The following is an 18,951-nucleotide window of genomic DNA, read 5'->3' as shown; positions in this document are numbered from 1 at the left end:
TGAGACAAAATGTCCAAGTATAATTTTTTTTATAATTTTTTAAACTGAACTTATAATTTTGTCCAGACCATTTGAAACCAAGCAACAGTCCTATTTTTTGATTTTTTGCAGTCCTGCAAATTGTCATTGATATATCATCACAGTTTCAAAATGTTTTTTTTTTTTTTTGTGCTTTTGGTTCAAACACTATAAACAGAAACACTCTCACATTCACAAACATGCGCAGGAATTTTCTCTGGGCTCTGCTTGCAGTGTGATAAGCATTTGAATTCCATGAGCACATCAGTGTATATTGCATCCTTATATAAAGGACAGGCCACTGGGAAATTGACTAGGCGGGTTGCCTTGGATACGGCTGCCCCTTAAAACATTCACAGAACTGAATACCAAATAGACTTAGAGAGCCTATGACAGTAAATGAGATTGGCGAAGCAAATAACAAAGCGAAACACAAGGAAAGTCAGATTTGTTTTAAATAATTTCTGTTAAGAAAGATAACTGCTTTGATGTTGTTGAATATTGACAATAAATAAATAAATGTATTCTTCATACACGTTGATCTTATTTAGGCTAGCACAATTCCTCAGCATACATTATACCAAAGTAAAAAAAAAAAGTTCCCATGAATATAATCTTTTTTTTTCCACCTCTGAAACAAATTCCTTTTCCGCTGATGTCATCTAGACTGACTATTGGTTTAATATCAACCAATAGCCAAATAGTTTTAGGCAATAAGCATGTTTTAGGCCACTGTGTTAGCCTGTCAATCTTGCAAATAGTTAATGCTGTAGGCTAATTTCATGTTAAAGTTAACATTAATGTAGATTACGGCAATTGCAAACAACTACTTTGAAAATTTAATAAATTTTCACTGGATAATAATTATATCCCACCCTATACTTTGTTGCTGCTGCTGCTGTTGTTGTTGTTGTTGTTGTTGTTGTTGTTGTTGTTGTTGTTGATGATGATGAAGAATAATATACTGTTCCACTCTATAGCCGATCAAAGTACAGATGTAAAATGAGAATGTTGTTTCATGTTGACTCTACAGTCCCCTAAAGAGGGAGAGAGAGTATGTGAGGGTCAAGACTAGGACTCAGCATTACTTTGGCTCTACTTCAGAGGGCTGTATTACAAGGGTAGGTTTTATTTTTTTAGATAATAACAGGATCTTAGAGGTTTTGGTCTTGGTCAGGGTTATGTGACAGGGTCAAAGCTGGCCTAAGTCTTGATGATGTGGTTGACAATTCCTCTAATTCAAGCCAATAAAATGACAGCAGGGTAAAAATACACACAGCCCTCTGCACAGGACGTGGGAGAGAACTCCACGCTACGCAAGTACCTGAATCAACCGTATTCGGCGGAGTCTACCGCCCCTTGTGGTGAAATGTGAGTGCTAAATGTCTGTCTGGACATACTGTCTAGACATCTCTTTTTCTGCAAATTAATGAATAGATTAACATATTTGTTATTTGATAATTGTACAACGCATTCCTCTGATAACTATATTAAGGTATGAGTATATAAACACACAAAATACTTTTCTATGTAATACACGCTTTCCGTGTCATGATATTCATCTCCGTTTGTTATGCGGAACTATAACTTCAACGTTCTGTTTCTATACGACAAATACTTGGTGCGGACTCAGCTGGCAACCTTCATCCTGGGCGAAGAGCTGCAGGTAAATATTTAACTTCATAAATCAACCAGTGGATTACATCCTGTTGAAACATGACAAATCACCCCAACCTCAATCAGTAATTGTCGTAAACCTGCAGGTTTTCGCTAATATCTCGCGAAATAACTATGAATTCAGAGGCCAGCACTACAGCTAAAGCTTATCGTAAAGCTAACGTCAGGTGACTATTGTTGCTTCCTTAAACAGTTTTGTTATATATCTATGTATTGTTTGGCTGATCTATGTCTGGTTTGTTTGGCAGGGATGCTAAATTATTGAGAAAATGTTGTCGTCTGTAAGCCATGTCATATAAGAACCGTCATATAAGCAAATCAGAGTTTTTGGTGAATTTTTTTTAGCGTCATATGATTTCAGTTCCTTTTTTAGAGACACGCACATTATCACTAGCTAAAATCTGTCTTTTTAGGTTTTTAGTGATTAGCCTATATCACTAAGTAAATGTCCGATTAAATTGGTGAACAACGAATGAACTGACAGCTGTCAAAACAGACGCAGGAAACTGATACAGTTCATAATGCCTCAGTCACGTACGTGCCGTGGAACCTGCAAGATCATTCACGATAATGAGGTTTTGAGTTTATTCTCGCAAAATTAATAAACGAAGAATAAACATATTTTACATCAGGGTTATTATAGTTAACTGAAACTAAGATAAAAACAATTTTTTTTTACTCTACATAAAATGAATGTTAACTGAAATAAAAAATATATACAAACTTACTATCATATTACAAAATGTATGTATTTCAACTAGTTTGCAACATTTCTCATTTCCATTTAGTTTTACTTGATGCACTAAAATAACTAAAGCTAAATTTAAAAATAAAATGAGTAAAACTGATATAAACTAAATATTACAAAAACACACACAACAAAGTTACTAAAAATGTAACTAACATTTAAACAATATTATATATATATATATATATATATATATATATATATATATATAAATAAAATGTTTAATTAATAATAATAATAATAATTCATTACATTTATATAGCGCTTTTTTCTGCACTCAGAGCGCTTTACAAAGAAGTGGGGAATCTCCTCAACCACCACCAATGTGCAGCATCCTCCTGGATGATGCAACGGCAGCCATAGTGTACCAGAAGGCCCTCCACACACAGGCTTACTGGTGGAGAGGAGACAGGGTGATGAAGTCAATCAGTATAAATGGGGATTATTAGGAGGCCTTGATGGACAGGGGAGCCAATGGGCAAATTTAGCTTTTTTTTATGACCCCAGAGAGTCAGGACCTCGGTTTAACGTCTGAAGAACGGTGCTCTTTGACAGTATAGTGTCCCCGTCACCATCCTGGGGTGTTAGGGCCCACACATACCCCTTTTCCACCAAAAAAGAACTGGTTCGGAACTGATGCTGGTTCAAAGTTAGTTCGGAGTTGGTTCAACTTGCGAACCTCCTCAGAACCTGTTTGTTTTCCCACTGAATAGAGCGCCCAGCGAACGACGTCGTTACGTCACTGTGTACGTCGCCATACAGAAACGCTAGCAAGTACATTATTTTGGGATTATCTCTAACTTGTGTACCATGAAGGCTTTAAAAACAATTGAAATAAGTAAGTCTTTTAATCTTTTCCTTTGATATGTAATCATTTCTGATTAGTTATGTACCTCTGTCTTGTGTCTTTTTTTCTTTCTGTTTATTTGTTCTATATTTTGACTGTTTTCTAATTTGCTTACATAATGTTTTCAATAAAAAAATAAAATTTACAAAAAGCTAGAAATGCTTGCGCCAACTTCAAGCATAATAATTACAATGGTGGACTACATCGTGTTTCTGCAAATGTTTCTCCTGGCTTTGCGGTCAGAAAATATGTTTAGGACACATCTAAACCCGCCTCCAGCCCCGCCGTAAGCATGACACGGTGGTAAAAGAACGGTTCTCTGGTTCTAGTCCAGCAAAGAGTTGGTGCCGCTTTGGAACCAGTTTTCCTGGCCGAGAACCGGTTCTTTGGCTGTCGAAACACAAAGAACTGGTTCGCGAGTAGGCACCGGCTCCGAACCGGCTCTCAAAATGCTTTGGTGGAAAAGGGGTCCCCTACTGGCCTCACTAACACCTCTTCCAGCAGCAACCTAGTTTTCCAAGGAGGTCTCCCATCCAGGTACTGATCAGGCTCAACCCTGCTTAGCTTCAGTGGGCAACCAGTCCTGGGTTACAGGGTGATATGGCAGCTGACATGATATTTTGCTGGCATTGATTTAAAAATGATTATTTTCTCAATGATAATAAATTAACTGTCTTAAATGGATCAGATATGCTATGTTGTTTTAATTTTCCCATGGTTTAGTTTGAATAGAATTTTTTTTTTGACGCTGTTAGAAATCATTTGTAATGCTTTTTTTTCTACCTTTTGTATTTTTGGAGGGAAAACATTGATTAGTTTATATATGATGTGTAATGTTTAATGAAATTTATCATTTTCACTCATTGTTTGGTAAATGTACCTTTGAATACTTTAGAAAATCAGGAATGTAATATAAATTAGATATAAATGATAGAAAAGAGCCGATAAACTAATTTGTAAACATTTTATTGAGAATATATGACTTGCATCACACTTGCATCACAAAGCTTTAGCTTTACATCACTGATGATGATTAAATTATTTTTTATTTATTTTTTGCAGTGGGTGGAGGGATGAGCCGCTCTCCTGTGACCGGTCAGGATGCGAAGGAAGCAAGCAATGGGGTGGAACCCTCTGATTCTCTTAAGGCCTCTGATTGGTCTGGATCTCATGGATTCACCCTCCAGGGGATAAAGTTCATTGATGGGGCTGATTTTGAGCCTCACATGGAGACTCCTGCCCTGTCAGAGATTCTCAAACACACACCTCACCACACGGACTCATGTAGAGACACACACACACTCCAGCCACACACAGATCACTCAGAATCACAGCCTACAGAGTCACTGATTCAACACTCCCACTACATTCATATTCCAACTGAAGATGGCACAGACGAGGACATGCTCTCCAGTGAGACCGAACAAACACACGGCTGCTCTAAAAGAGAACTGGAAGAGAGGAGAGCGGAGGAGGAGGAGAGAAAGAAGAGTGAAGGAGAGGTAAACAATGTCAACAAGAGAGATATCAAGCAAAGGAAAGAGACACTTATTTCTGTACAGGTAAGAGGTTAAATAGAATGTTCTTTTGTACTCAATCAGTGACATACTGATATATAATGTAATAAAATACTATCTTAATATTCATAATAATAATACTATGAAATTAATTTAATATTGATACATAATTTCTATACATTAAATTATATCTAAATTTAAGGTAATATACCGCCTTAAATTTAGATATAATTGAATTTATAGAAATTACACTCACCTAAAGGATTATTAGGAACACCATACTAATACTGTGTTTGACCCCCTTTCGCCTTCAGAACTGCCTTAATTCTACGTGGCATTGATTCAACAAGGTGCTGAAAGCATTCTTTAGAAATGTTGGCCCATATTGATAGGATAGCATCTTGCAGTTGATGGAGATTTGTGGGATGCACATCCAGGGCACGAAGCTCCCATTCCACCACATCCCAAAGATGCTCTATTGGGTTGAGATCTGGTGACTATGGGGGCCATTTTAGTACAGTGAACTCATTGTCATGTTCAAGAAACCAATTTGAAATGATTCGAGCTTTGTGACATGGTGCATTATCCTGCTGGAAGTAGCCATCAGAGGATGGGTACATGGTGGCCATAAAGGGATGGACATGGTCAGGTAGGCCGTGGCATTTAAACGATGCCCAATTGGCACTTAGGGGCCTAAAGTGTGCCAGGAAAACATACCCCACACCATTACACCACCACGACAGCCTGCACAGTGGTAACAAGGCATGCTGGATCCATGTTCTCATTCTGTTTACGCCAAATTCTGACTCTACCATCTGAATGTCTCAACAGAAATCGAGACTCATCAGACCAGGCAACATTATTCCAGTCTTCAACCGTCCAATTTTTTGTGAGCTCTTGCAAATTGTAGCCTATTTTTCCTATTTGTAGTGGAGATGAGTTGTACCCGGTGGGGTCTTCTGCTGTTGTAGCCCATACGCCTCAAGGTTGTGCGTGTTGTGGCTTCACAAATGCTTTGCTGCATACTTCGGTTGTAACGAGTGGTTATTTCAGTCAAAGTTGCTCTTCTATCAGCTTGAATCAGTCGGCCTATTCTCCTCTGACCTCTAGCATCAACAAGGCATTTTCGACCACAGGACTGACACATATAGGATGTTTTTCCCTTTTCACACCATTCTTTGTAAACCCTAGAAATGGTTGTGCGTGAAAATCCCAGTAACTGAGCAGATTGTGAAATACTCAGACCGGCCCGTCTGGCACCAACAACCATGCCACGCTCAAAATTGCTTAAATCTCCTTTCTTTCCCATTCTGACATTCAGTTTGGAGTTCAGGAGATTGTCTTGACCAGGACCACACCCCTAAATGCATTGAAGCAACTGCCATGTGATTGGTTGATTAGATAATTGCATTAATGAGAAATTGAACAGGTGTTCCTAATAATCCTTTAGGTGAGTTTATGTATCAATATTAAAGTAATTAATACATTTCATAATATTATTATTATTAATATTAAGTTACTATTTTATTACATTATATATCAGTAGGTAATCTATGCTTTGCTACTCAATTAAATTAAATTAAATCCTAATATACAATATAATAAATATCATAATACTAATTAAATATATTATTTAAATAATAAATACTAATCTAATAATACTAATGAATAATATTTTTTATATAAAATAATAATAAATAATAATTCCATTTAGTTAATTAATAATTACAAAATTAAAGTTTGTCCAATTTTTGTGATGCAAATATCTGTTGCTGTTTATCTTGACCTTGTTAATAAATAAACTAATCTGCACATTCACAGCCAGTTCAAGCACGCTCAACTGAACACTCTCCCACTCACTCTGAACCTAAAGAATGGTCTAATCCCGATTCGTCGGATGCAGACCAACCAAATACTTCCATTTCTCCTGATGAGGCCCCTCCCCTTGTTCCAGCCCCTCCCCCTGACCAGGCCACACCCCCTCTGCTGCCAGACCTGGACGATTCTCCATGCCCAGCTCACGTGATGGCAGAGGTACGTGTGCGCTCTGTCCCAGAGCGAGATCGAGTCGTGCGTGGCATGCAGGACAGTAAAAGCCTGGATGAGATCAGTGGGGCGTGTGGCGGCGGGGCACGTGGAGGCGGAGCTAGAGGAGGCCAACCGGAAGGACGCAGAGCCACCATATCCAGCGCCCTAGAATTGGAGGGAACTGTCAGCCATGATGGAGATCTTACGCACTTCATCGCCAAAAATCTTGAACAGAAGATTAAAATGAGCTCGCGGCCGAGTCTGGACACTGATTGTGAGTAAATGAGGGTTTCAAAAAACTGTTTTGATCTGTTACAATGCCTTTGTCAGTATCAGTAATATTTAAACTTTGTATGACCACTGCAGCAGACTGTTCTGGGCCTGTGGTACGTGGTCGTGGCTCTTTGCGTCGTCCGGCTGATATTCCGCCCATTGACCCATCAGTGCTGGAAGACCTGCATAAACACACACAGGATGTGGCTCAGAGTGTAGAATTGATGCTGCGAAGCCTCAGTGGAACTATACAGAATGTGAGTATTACTGTGTATCAAATACAGCCACCCAAGGAAGTATTTGGACACTTAAGCCACAAAACATCAAAACAAGTGCAAACTGCAAACAAAAGATGCTATTTCTTTTTTCTTAGCCATTTTTTAACCTGTTTTTAGCCAACTGCTCTCAAGGTGATTTTTATTGGCTGTATGGAGTCATTTCCACTCAACTTCACACTTGCCCTTTTTCCACTGAGTTGAATCCAGTGCTGGTTCCTGGCCCATTCGTGAAATGCTCCACAGATTTCTACCACAGAACACTTCAGGGTCAGAAAAAAATGGTTCAGCACCAGTCTTAAATGGTGGACTTGCTGGTCTTGAACCAGGAAGAGATTGTCAGTGGAGAAAATGTTTTGTCTTGGCAGTTGGCAATGTAACTACTGTTAACATCTGCAAGGATTAATTCTAAACTAACTAGTTTGATAACAAAAGTGTTCATTGGTGATTACTTTGGTCATTAAATAAGTTTAAAAAAAAATAAAGGAATATTTTTTTGGAGGGTGGAGTTTTTTTATTATTATTATTATGCTTATGCTCATCAAGGCATAATAAATACATTTTATTTGATCAAACACAGTAAAAACAGTAATATTGTGAAAATTAATAGAATTTAAATATCTGTTTGCTATTTTAATATATTTTAAAACGAAATTTTAAATGCTGCTCAAGAAAAAACATCTTGTTATTATCCATGCTGAAAACGGTTGTGTTTGTATATGTATGTACATATTAATTTGAACTGAGTTATAGGAATCTGATCACAATGTAGGTCAAATGTTTTGCAGAAAAACTGCAAATCCTCAAACTTTCAAGCTTTTTCAGTGTCCAAATACTCTTTCGGGTAACTTTTTATGTAGCTGACCCTCATTCCAACCAATCAAACCTATGAAGTCCACATACTGTTATGAATGAAAATCTCTTGTCTCTTCAGATGACTGCATTAAGTGTGGGTTATATCCAGACATATAGAGATTCTGTGGACAGTTTGGGAGAGTCAGTGGACATGAGCATAAAGGTGAGAGTGATTTATGGTTATCCATTCAGTGAAGGTTTCAATTTTATTTTATTTAGTTTTTTGATCTGTGTGTGCTTGTTTATGTGTTTCCAGGGAATGTACACACTCATGGCACGGTGTGAAGAGCTGGATCGCTCCATGCAACCTATACATACTCTAGCAGCTCAGATCAGAGACATCAAACGAACCCTTGATGCTCTTGAAACCATCTGCAAGTAACTATGGCAACAAACCGCACCTCCTAACCGATTGAGGACCCCGCCCTCTGCAGTCATTCTGCTACATACTGTGCAATGGAACCATTTAGCTAATTATGTTTCCTAGCAAGGCTCTGCAAGTGCTTGCCCCCTTAGAGACAGCTTGGTTCTTTCCCTTCCCCTTGGAGACCACATCTGTAGGCACCTCTTTTTGTTGTGGCTCCTCCCCGCTAGAAAGATCGCCGACAAAACAGCATTGACTCCTCCTTGTGATTCATGCCGTCCAACATCCTCCACATGACCACAGGAAGGACCCTGTGTCATTGGTGGCTTTTGGGCAACTGATTGGTGTTACCATTGCCCCTGTTTATGAAGTGAGTGAATGCACGTATAGGTGAGTGTTTTCACAGATTGCGTCTATTTGTAATGGCCTCAAATTTAAGACATAGATTAGAAGTGTAACACCAATATTTGCCAGTATGGAAGCCATGCTCTGTGTGTATTTGTTCCACTTGGACGTCTGTGTTTCTGCAGGATGGATGCTATGCATCCCAGATCAGTTCCAAAATATTTCTGATATCATTTACTTACCCTCATGCTTTTTTAAACCTGTATGACTTTCTTTCTTCCATGGAACACAAAAGAAGAAATTTTGAAGGATGTGCTGATTGCTCTTTTCCATGCAGTTACAATGAATGGTTATTGGAGTGCTTTAAAACGGATGCAAAATACCATAACACGTGAATAATGACTTACATTTTGGTCTGTTTCTCACACAAAGCTATTGTACGACTTCATGTCTTGTTTGAAAGCTTGAGTCTCCATTTAATAATTGCATGGAAATGATGTTCTACAAAATATCTTCTTCTAAGAAGGTCATACAGGTTTGGAATAACATGAGGATAATTAAATGATGTAAACATTTTTATTATTATGCCTAACACATGCAACGTATAGGCTCGTCTATGAATTTTAGACTCTTGATTTCCATATTGAGAGTCATGACAGATGTCCCCTTAATTGATTTATTGTCTGCAAGTGTTTACCACTAGAAACAATCCCAAAAATCAGAGGAAGATGGGGAGAGATCGGAGGTGGGTGTGAACGAAAAACAGGATGGATGAAAGTTTATTTGTGAAAATGATCTTTACCGTTCTCTGTTTGTCCCTGTTTAAGCAGTCTCTATCTCTTTATTGCTGTCTTGCTAACTATAACCCTGATTTGTCCAACAATCTGTCATTAATGTGTATTTTAAATTATTATATAAACCCAAATAAATTTGCTAGAATGATCTACTTGATTTTTTGTGCCTCTTTGTTCTACATTTTTAGGTTTAAATAGTCTGTTGCTCTTTGACATACATTTGTGTATTTTTGCGAGTTTTCTCCTTTTGCAGAGTCCAAGATACAGCTGGATCCTGATCTGCACTATGATTCAGGGCTAAATTATCGTGTGTGAGGCAGACAGAGAGAGAGATTGTTTGTGTCCTCATATGGCCTTAGCGGGATTCATTTACACTGGTGGATAAAAAGGTTGTGCTTGTCAGCCCTTATCACTGATTAATTCACAGATACGTAAACATAGATATGTACGTGTTTATTATTGAGTTGGACATTGTAGTTTTTCTTATTATCCTCCTCTAGTTAATAGTTGTTTATTTAATAAAATACCAGATTTCATTCATATCTGTCAGTAAAGGTTTGAAAAGGCTTTACGTTTTTATGACGGAGGACCGTGTTGTTTTGTACAGGCTGCTCAGATTCAGTGTATACTTGACTGGTTTCGGTTTTTTTCAATGTCAAAGATAAAATGGAGACTAAACATCTGATTAGATTTCAGTTTAGGCAGATAGAGGCCAGTTACACTCCGACCCATCTGCATTCCGGACATCTCATGATTGTGATATCGCTGTCCTGTTACACAGGTTTGACGTTGAAGCATGTGATGAGCAAATTAATTCACTTTTTTGCCCACGTCTGAGCTTTTTGTGCTACAAGGGTTAATACCTACTACATTTAACGTTCAAGAGTTGGGGGTCAGCAAGTTTTTTTTGTTTTTGTAAGACGACTCTTATGTTCATGCTCACCAAGCAACTGATGCAGTTATTTGATAAAGAAAAAATACAGTAAAACAGTAATATTGTGAAATATTACTACAGTTTAATCTGTTTTCTATTTGAATATATTTAAAAATGTAATTTATTCCTGTGATGGCAAAGCTGAATTTTCAGCATCATTACTCCAGTCTTCAGTGTCATGATCCTTCAGAAACCATTCTAATATGCTGATTTAGAGGTCAAGAAATATTTCTTATTACTATCAATGTTGAAAATAGTTAAGTTAATATCTTTGTGGAAACTGACATTTTTCAGGATTCTTTGATGAATAGAAGTAAAGAGAACAGCATTTTTATTTGTAATAGAAAATGTTTTTTTAACAATGTTAAAGTCTTTACTGTCACTTTTGATCAGTTTAATGCATCTTTTCTGAATATAAGTATCACTCTTTTTTTTTTAAAAGAAAAGGAAAATCTTACCCCAAACTTTTTAATGGTAGTGTAGGCCTATGATATATAAAGTAAATGGTATTCATGATGGAAAAAGACGGTATAAAGAAGGCATAAGGTATACTGACTTTAGTCTCAAGTAAATAATATAATACTTTATCTGTATAAAAATGTATTCGGCACTTAGCTAGTCTGTTTGGAGTATTAGTTTTATAAAGTACATTATAGAAGGAAGCTAATTCAAAAACCATTCAGGGGACTTTTATATTTAGATTACAAATCTGTCTCTCATTTATTTTGTTAATTTTCAAGTGCAGGTGATTCAGAACAGATCTGTTCATTCAGTCACATTCAGATTTAAATCCATCTCTGAGATTGTCTTTCACGGAAGCCCTTCTCTCAACAAAGATATCCCTTTGGGTTTTTATAATAAAATATTTTTTTTTAAAGTCAAGGCCAACAGGGGTTCACGGAAGTCCCGTCACACTCCAGCTCCCAAAACGTCAAACATAATGAAGCTGAAGAGAACCAGCGAGGAGAGAAGGATCACGGGAGTTTTAAGTGCAGAACTTCCACTGTCCACAGGCTTCTTGGTAGGCATTACTGTCATTGGAACCACTGGAAGCACTGTACTCTGACTCTGGCTTATCTCAAACACTGTCTTTACTGTTGGCGATGTTATTTTCCCTCTGTTTTCTAGCTCCGCGCCTGATTCTTGATCTGCTGCTGCACCCTCCAAGGCTTCGAACCAGTGGCAGCGGAAGTTCTTCTTCCAGAGGTCCACGCAAGCAGCGGGAAGCTCTCCTGTGGCTCGGACGCCTTCTGCTCCGGTTGGGAGCAGCATAAAGTGGGCCGATGGAAGATGCAGGTATGTGGGGTCCTCAGGTTTCTTCCGCACACAGCGTCCACGGCCCTGACACAGTAAGACTCCACAGAGACGTGCTGCAGTGGTCACGTTGACAGCGTAAGGGCCGAGAACCTGACGGACGTACAAGCCAAACTCTGAGCAGGATTTCTGTGGGAGGCATATATGCAGTTACAAAATAAAAATCATCAATCATACAGCAATCTTTTATGGCTAAGGTAAAGCATTAAGATAGGATATACACTTTTTTTTTCTTTTTTACGATTCAAAAGTTTGGGGTCGGTAAGAGTTTGTAATGTTTTTTGAAAAAAGTCTCTAATGCTCACCAAGGCTGCTTGATCAAAAATACAGTAAAAACAGTAATATTGTGAAATATTGTTACAATTTAAAATAAATGGTTTTATAGCAATCTGTTTGAAAATGTAATTTATTTCTGTGATGCAAAGCTGAATTTTCAGCATCATTACTCCAGTCTTCAGTGTCACATGATCCTTCAGAAATCATTCTAATATGCTGATTTGGTGCTCAATGTGATTGATGTTGTTACTTTAAACAATTTAATGCATCCTTGCTGAATACAAGAATTCATTTCTTAGTGACCCCAAACTTTTGAACAGTAGTGTAATTAGACATATGATTAAATGATTACCTGTGTTTTAACTGCTAAGGATTTTTCCCATATAATGACTCCAGATGCTCCCATAGCAGCACTTTCTCCAATTGTATTGACCAGGTCAGTCTGATACATGTACAATACAGAGTAACAACAAAGTTCATAGTCAGTATACTTGACAGCCATCTTGGTCATGCAATTAAAATTACAGCTTGTATCTGCTTGGGGCAAGACTGAATTCTCCACAAGTGTTTAATGTTTAAATAACACTTCAAATCAGGAATACAATCAGACAAATATTGTATGTATATAGTGTGTAATTGTGCTTCTTTAGGCCAAATTGAGGCAAAAAATGAATTTTGTGGAATTTTGTGCAACATACAACAAACTCTTTTAATACTAATGTGGGACTGTTGATTGTTTTATAATTTCTCCCACCCATTTTTACGCCTCCTCCCTATGAAGCTGTTTCTGTCTCACAGTAAAAATATGAGAATGCAACTTTATATTAGAGGATGACACGGGAGTGGATTTTCACTCCTGTCCCGTCCCACTCCCATAGAAAGAAATCTTGTCCCGTCCCACTCCCAGACCAAAGTTTTAAAAATAATCCCATCCCATCCTGCTCCTGGTAAATTGACTCCCAATCCCATCCCGCTCCTGTTTAAACTGACTCCCGCTCCTTTATCGCTCCCATATACGGCAATTTTCGCTTGATGAACGAAGCGATGCTTGGCTGATTTTTTCTCGAATTTGCCTTGCAAGTGTGCCTCTTCAGACCGCTCGTCCCTGAATCACTTGCGTACTTGACTAAGACTAAGCATGTCTTACAAGCAGCGTACATTGTGCTATCACCGTCACATTCTACTCTCATAAACTTAATTAATATTTCAGACTTTCCGACCAGTTCTGTGAACTTAATAGACATGTCATTACTTCTGACTTTGCGCTGTAAATCATTTTTTGCCACATCGACTTCTCCGCGGCTGTTAGCTCCCTCCATCACTGCTCTTTGAAATCCGGCGGTAGGCCGTGACAAAAAGCACTGATGGCTTCTGGGACGGCTGGGTCGTGTAGGTATTTTTTAATTGCGTTACATTGTAGGCGTATTAAAAGGAAACTACAAAATGGTGCATTTTACTTTTTTCTTTTTTGTCGTCTTTGCTATTGGTTGATTCCCGCTCCCGTCTGCTCCCGTTAACCATTTATCCTGTACCGTCCAAATCCCGTGATTAATAGCAAAGATGACTCCCATCCTGCAGGAATCCCACAGGAATCCCGTGACCCGTGGGATTCCCGAAAAAATGTCAGCCTCTACTTTATATCTCTCAATTACAACTTGAGATCTCACAGCTGACTTTATAATATTATATTTGCTCATTTATATATCACACTTGTGACTTCATATCCTGTAATTGTGACTTTTTTTTTTGTTTACACTTTGACATATCTTGTTATCTATGAATTTTGACTATTTTGTCTTGGCTTTATAGTTACCACTTATACAGAATGTAGGCCTACATATGTACATATATGTAAATACATCAGTTCTTTTAATTGTACTTAAATACATCACAGTGTCAAGTTATTTCTCAATTTTTACTATCTCACAAAATGTTAAACTTTTTTTCTGTATATATATATATATATACACAGACACACACACTATTATATTAACTATATACATACTGGCTCAATTAATATATGGCAAACGACTGTTTATTACCTCTGAGAGAAAGGCGTTAGAGGATGTGTACGCAATCTTGATCATCGGAAACACAGGAAGATCAAAGGTAGTCCCTGCAAGAGCCGCCACTCGTAAAGCCTCTCTGATCTGATTGGTTGCATAAAGCCACGCCCCTTTGGTTCCCTCTGGGAGCTTCTCCAGAGAGAGGACTGGATAAAGGGCACCGCTACGCTTCCACAGCCACATCAACTCATCATTAAGGGCCATTTCTGCCGCAGGGCACCGTCCCGTATAATTGGCTAATGCTATCTGGGTGGAGTCAAAGTTATAGCAGTTAGGATACGGGGCCATGCCCCATAGTCTCTGTGGGCGGAGTCTCTTCACCTCCCGCAGGGTTTCCATAATTATGGACTCTGCTGCTGCTTCAAAGTCAACCTGACAGGAAATTACATCATATAATCAATTAATACAACAGAATTTAGAATGATAGTCTTTGTAATATCATTATATGTTGTGGTTGTCATCACCTGAGACCATTTTTCCACTTCCTCTGCACTCCAGTCTGGAAAAAATCCCTGGAGAAGTGCCCTCGAATCCACAAGATACTTTGCTTTATTTCCCTTGTTCCTGTTCCACTGAGGTGCCCACTCCTGCCAGCGCAGCACCCCTAGCCCAGGCGCTCCTGTTTGGGGTAATGAAGCTGTCAGGTCGCCCTCAACCCTCTGGAGGTGAAGGTCAAGGCTGCTGTGTTGTGGTAGGCCACCGTTGACAGGACAATCCTGCACAGTGAAATACGGGTAAAGTCCTAGCGTGTCCTCATAAAATATTGCAACACGGCCTTCCCACTCCATCCCAAATGCCGCTGGGTTCGGCCGACCCAAGCAGTCTTTATCTGGAACCCCCCATAGCACCAGGAAAGGCTGGCCGGCGAGGAGAGGGGCCCGGGCAGGACCGCAGACACATGCAGGAGTGAAGAGACAGAGGCGGAGGAATAGATGAGAAAAGGAGAGGAGTTTGAACGTGTGTTTTCTTCCAGCCATGGAGCTGTGCAAGAGGTTTCAGGGCCCCTCAAATAAAAACTCACACAAAAGCTGCCTTGGAGAGGGATAATGTCTGGAGAGAAAGACAGAGGGTTGGAGAAATCTTTTTGGTGAGCTGCTTATTGCCTTATTTTATATAGACATTTCTTTTGTGAGGATTTGTTATGTGTTTGTGTCCTTGATGAAAACAATGAATTCAGCTCAACATTTTTTATTTGATCTGCGTTCTCATGACATAAGGGCATGTTGATCATGCATGTTCTCAAAGAAGGTCAACACGGTGTGTGTGTGTGTGTGTGTGTGTGTGTGTGTGTGTGTGTGTGTGTGTGTGTAATATTGCCTATATGTATTATGTATTATTCCTGTGGAAATGTTTAATCGCTTTTGTGCGTGTACAGACGGTAATAATAATAATAAAACTGTCACAGAAAAAATAGCTTGTGTAAAAGTGTGACCTAGTCCCTATTTACCAACTAAAAAGATAGAACTGCGACGCTACGTCAGAGGAAACAAAGGGAGACGCTTTGGGATAATTAATCACTAACAGGATTAATTAGTGCTGCCCATTTCAGCGCTAATCACTCTTTAAAGTGTACTAATACTAGTATGCAGTTAATAAACTTCTCAACAGAGGGCACCAGAGCGCAAAGCATAATCTGCGTCTCACATAGGCCTACTAGGGCGTATTGAGGTACTTTGAAAAATACTGGGAAAACATACTTATTTTTTTATTTCAGTAGTAGCCTACTCGGTAGTTATAATTTTATTTATAGTATTTAATTATTTTTTTTGCATACTCTTATGTTCGTGTACGACGTGTAGTCCTTGAAAATACAGTAGCCTAAACTGCTGCAAAACCATATTATACTAGCCTAAAATGCCTTAGCTATAGCCTCCCGTCCTGAACAGGCTTGTTTGAGAGGCGTTTTTGAGCTGGGTAGACTGAGAGAGCAGCTTTCTGACCAGCTAAACCAGCTGAGCTCCAGGCTGGGAAAACCTGCAAACCATATTTTTCAGCATAGTAATGATTTACTTCTCAAGATAGAGAGAGAAAGAGATTTATCTGTGCTAAACACCCTTTATACTACAAAATGCCACAGTTGTGATTTCTACCAATAATAAGCTGTACTAATTCTGCATTAATTTATTATGGGTTTAAAGAAGTAACAATAACCATTATAACTATTATGTATTTTGGGGGAGAGGAATTTGTGGGTTTCCATGCTAAATGTAACATGTACCCGTTTTACGCTGGAGTGCTCACTCTGAAGTGATTTTGACCACACAACCATGCCAGATAATAGCCGTGACTCAGACAGAGGAGAGCCAGTTATATATGTGTAATGAACTGAATGCAAAGACATCTTTCTGAGTCAAATGAGTGTCTTTCTTTGAATAGGCTGTCTGAAATTTAAACTGAAGGACCTGAAATCTTCGCTCACACACATTTAGAAGTTGTGTTGTTTCTCATCCAGTTAAACTTGGCAACATTTTGTTGTTGGGTGTGATAGGTTTAGGCCAGTTCCTGCTTTCGAGGAATCGTCAAGGAGTTGACTAACCTTTTGTACTAGCAATTTCCATATGATTTATCTAACATTTTGAGCAAAACTTATTTATAATTGTAAAAAAAATTATAGTAAAAAAATTCAGTTTGGTTTCCCTAGTCCGTTTCTTGAGGAGATGGGATTGTGTTACTCACCTCTGCATTGATAGATCAGGTGTATGTGCCTGGAGCTCCAGGTCAAGGAATCCAGAAGCAAAGGTCAAGATGTAGAGGACTCCTCTGGATGGGTGATGGTAAGAAATGAGAGTTTCTGTGCAGGTTTGAGTGTTCGGGTGGCTCAGAACAGGATGCCACAGAATGGAGAATCTTCAGCCCAACCATGAGGGATGCGAAGACAGGCTGTCCTGACAAAAGAATGGATGAAGTGGCAGAAGGAGGAAATAGAGAGAAAATCAGGCTACCTCACCTTCACCAGGGTAATCTGTTTGTAAGCAGGGTCACCACTGACCATGAAAATCACATGATCAGACTCACCGTAATCCCTTAATCCATCACTCCCTACCAAACAGCAAACACACCTAGAGTCAAACACACACACATCTACTCAAAAACATAAATACTAAGTAAAGTATTTTTATTCTACATTATACATGTCATGAAACTGAACATTAAGATTTCATGGATGACCCTCATATCAGACTTTCATATCTCTCCTTTTTTTATCTCTGGTTTTTGCCTTTCTTCTGTTCCTTTTTTTCTCATTTCACTGTCAGTTTTCCAAAGTCTAATCCCATTTCCTGAAGAGGATCACTGGCAAGATTGTTCACAATTATATCATCCAAACATAATCTGGCATAATCCTGAAGTCTCTATTGTATGACTTCAGATATGAGAAGAGAAGGATTTGTTTTTTGTGCCTGCTGTCATTCTAGGTTGATGGTTTGGTCTTTTTTGGGTCTAGACTGAAATGTGACATTTTTGTTGTCTAAACTCTGAGCATTTTTGAAGAGTTAATGAGAGGTAGATTTATCTTGACAGGGTTGAAAGTGAACAGAACAGTGTGATAAATATATACCATACCATCAAATTTGGTGACAGTAAGTGTTTTTTAATTTTTTTTAAATACTTTTATTTAGCAAAGATGCATTCAATTGTTCAAAATGGCCAATACAGACATTTACTATACTGCAAAATATTTCTATTTCTATTTTTCTTGTTCTGCTCTCAACTTTGATAAGAATATGAAATATATCTTGAGGAGCAAAACATCATTTTAGAATGATTTTTGAAGGATCATGTGACACTGAAGACTGGAGTAATGATGCTGAAAATTCAGCTTTAAAATTACATTTTAAAATATATTCAAATACAAAACAGTTATTTTAAATTATAATGATATTTCACAATATTACAGTCTTATCAAATAGATGCAGCCTTGTTGAGCATGGACTTATTTAAGACTTCTTTATAAAACCTAAAAAATCTTACTGACCCCAAACCTTTGAATTGTATACTTATATTTATGCATTATATACATTTGAATTATAATTATATAATAATTATAGTTAGAATCATAAACAGATTTGTAAAGAACTTTTGTATAAGTATATTTATTGCACTTAATTTAATTTATTCTGATTAACAAAAATGTATAGTGTCCAGACAGGATGATTTATATTACTTTGTTAAAATAATATTTAAAACAACGGTTAGAAAACAGATTTTATTTTCATTTTATTCATGTGGAATTTTTGTGGGGAAATATGATCATGTATGATTCACTAATTTGTTTATTTGATGTAAGTTTTATCTTTTCTCTGTTTAATCTTCTGGAACAGTCCTCTAATTTCAGATTCACTTCTGTTTGTGATCTATGCTGGATGCTATTTTGTTATCAGTTGTGTGTCCATGTTATGTGTGTGTGGATTTGTTACCTGGTCAAGGTTTTGTGTGTTTGGCTGTGCATATGTTTAGTTGAGATTATCTGTTTGAGGTACCTAAGGTGATGCCTGCTCTCCAGGTCCCGTCACCATGGTAACGGCTCAGATGAGTCCAGCGAATGGGGGTTAAAGGTGTGTGTGTGTGTGTGTGTGTGTGTGTGTGTGTGTGTGTGTGTGTGTGTGTGTGTGTGTGTGTGTG

The 18,951-nt window shown here is 38.2% G+C and overlaps 2 protein-coding genes across 5 annotated transcripts; one reads left to right on the top strand and one right to left on the bottom strand.

The window, feature by feature from the left end:
- The first annotated feature begins 1,384 nt into the window (after positions 1 to 1,384).
- Positions 1,385 to 9,893, top strand: borcs6 (BLOC-1 related complex subunit 6). 4 transcript variants are annotated; one of them, XM_077224129.1, is made up of 7 exons: positions 1,385 to 1,684; positions 2,725 to 2,856; positions 4,353 to 4,852; positions 6,629 to 7,109; positions 7,202 to 7,365; positions 8,318 to 8,401; positions 8,495 to 9,893. In XM_077224129.1, the coding sequence occupies exons 3-7, from the start codon at positions 4,364 to 4,366 to the stop codon at positions 8,618 to 8,620; spliced, it is 1,344 nt and encodes a 447-aa protein (XP_077080244.1). In that variant the 5' UTR covers positions 1,385 to 1,684; positions 2,725 to 2,856; positions 4,353 to 4,363; the 3' UTR covers positions 8,621 to 9,893. The 4 variants fall into 4 exon arrangements, with proteins under 4 accessions (XP_077080244.1, XP_077080243.1, XP_077080246.1 ...); XM_077224128.1 differs by lacking the exon at positions 2,725 to 2,856 and having other exon boundaries at positions 1,392 to 1,684; XM_077224131.1 differs by lacking the exons at positions 1,385 to 1,684; positions 2,725 to 2,856 and adding an exon at positions 1,719 to 1,862.
- Positions 9,894 to 10,737: 844 nt separating this feature from the next.
- LOC143732778 (hyaluronidase-1) lies at positions 10,738 to 17,299 on the bottom strand. Its single transcript, XM_077224149.1, has 5 exons — positions 17,008 to 17,299; positions 14,796 to 15,381; positions 14,308 to 14,703; positions 12,618 to 12,707; positions 10,738 to 12,118 (listed from the first exon to the last, which is right to left on the bottom strand). Exons 2-5 carry the CDS (start codon positions 15,306 to 15,308, stop codon positions 11,585 to 11,587), a joined length of 1,533 nt encoding a protein of 510 aa, XP_077080264.1. The 5' UTR covers positions 15,309 to 15,381; positions 17,008 to 17,299; the 3' UTR covers positions 10,738 to 11,584.
- Between the last annotated feature and the right edge of the window lie 1,652 nt (positions 17,300 to 18,951).

The sequence above is a fragment of the Siphateles boraxobius genome, unplaced genomic scaffold, assembly GCF_051911475.1.
Source record: "Siphateles boraxobius isolate OS27281-9 unplaced genomic scaffold, OSU_SipBor_1 9, whole genome shotgun sequence".
NCBI lineage: Eukaryota > Metazoa > Chordata > Actinopteri > Cypriniformes > Leuciscidae > Siphateles > Siphateles boraxobius.
This window is presented reverse-complemented; position numbering and strand designations above follow the sequence as displayed.

Excerpts from the sequence above, each read along its gene's own strand:
- borcs6 (XM_077224129.1), top strand. The coding sequence starts at position 4,364 with ATGAGCCGCTCTCCTGTGACCGGTCAGGATGCGAAGGAAGCAAGCAAT. Across the intron at positions 7,110-7,201 it reads GCCGAGTCTGGACACTGATT|CAGACTGTTCTGGGCCTGTG; the intron begins GTGAGTAAATGA and ends TGACCACTGCAG. Across the intron at positions 7,366-8,317 it reads TCAGTGGAACTATACAGAAT|ATGACTGCATTAAGTGTGGG; the intron begins GTGAGTATTACT and ends TTGTCTCTTCAG.
- LOC143732778 (XM_077224149.1), bottom strand. The coding sequence starts at position 15,308 with ATGGCTGGAAGAAAACACACGTTCAAACTCCTCTCCTTTTCTCATCTA. Across the intron at positions 14,704-14,795 it reads AAGTGGAAAAATGGTCTCAG|GTTGACTTTGAAGCAGCAGC; the intron begins GTGATGACAACC and ends ATTTCCTGTCAG. Across the intron at positions 12,119-12,617 it reads CCTTAGCAGTTAAAACACAG|AAATCCTGCTCAGAGTTTGG; the intron begins GTAATCATTTAA and ends TGCCTCCCACAG.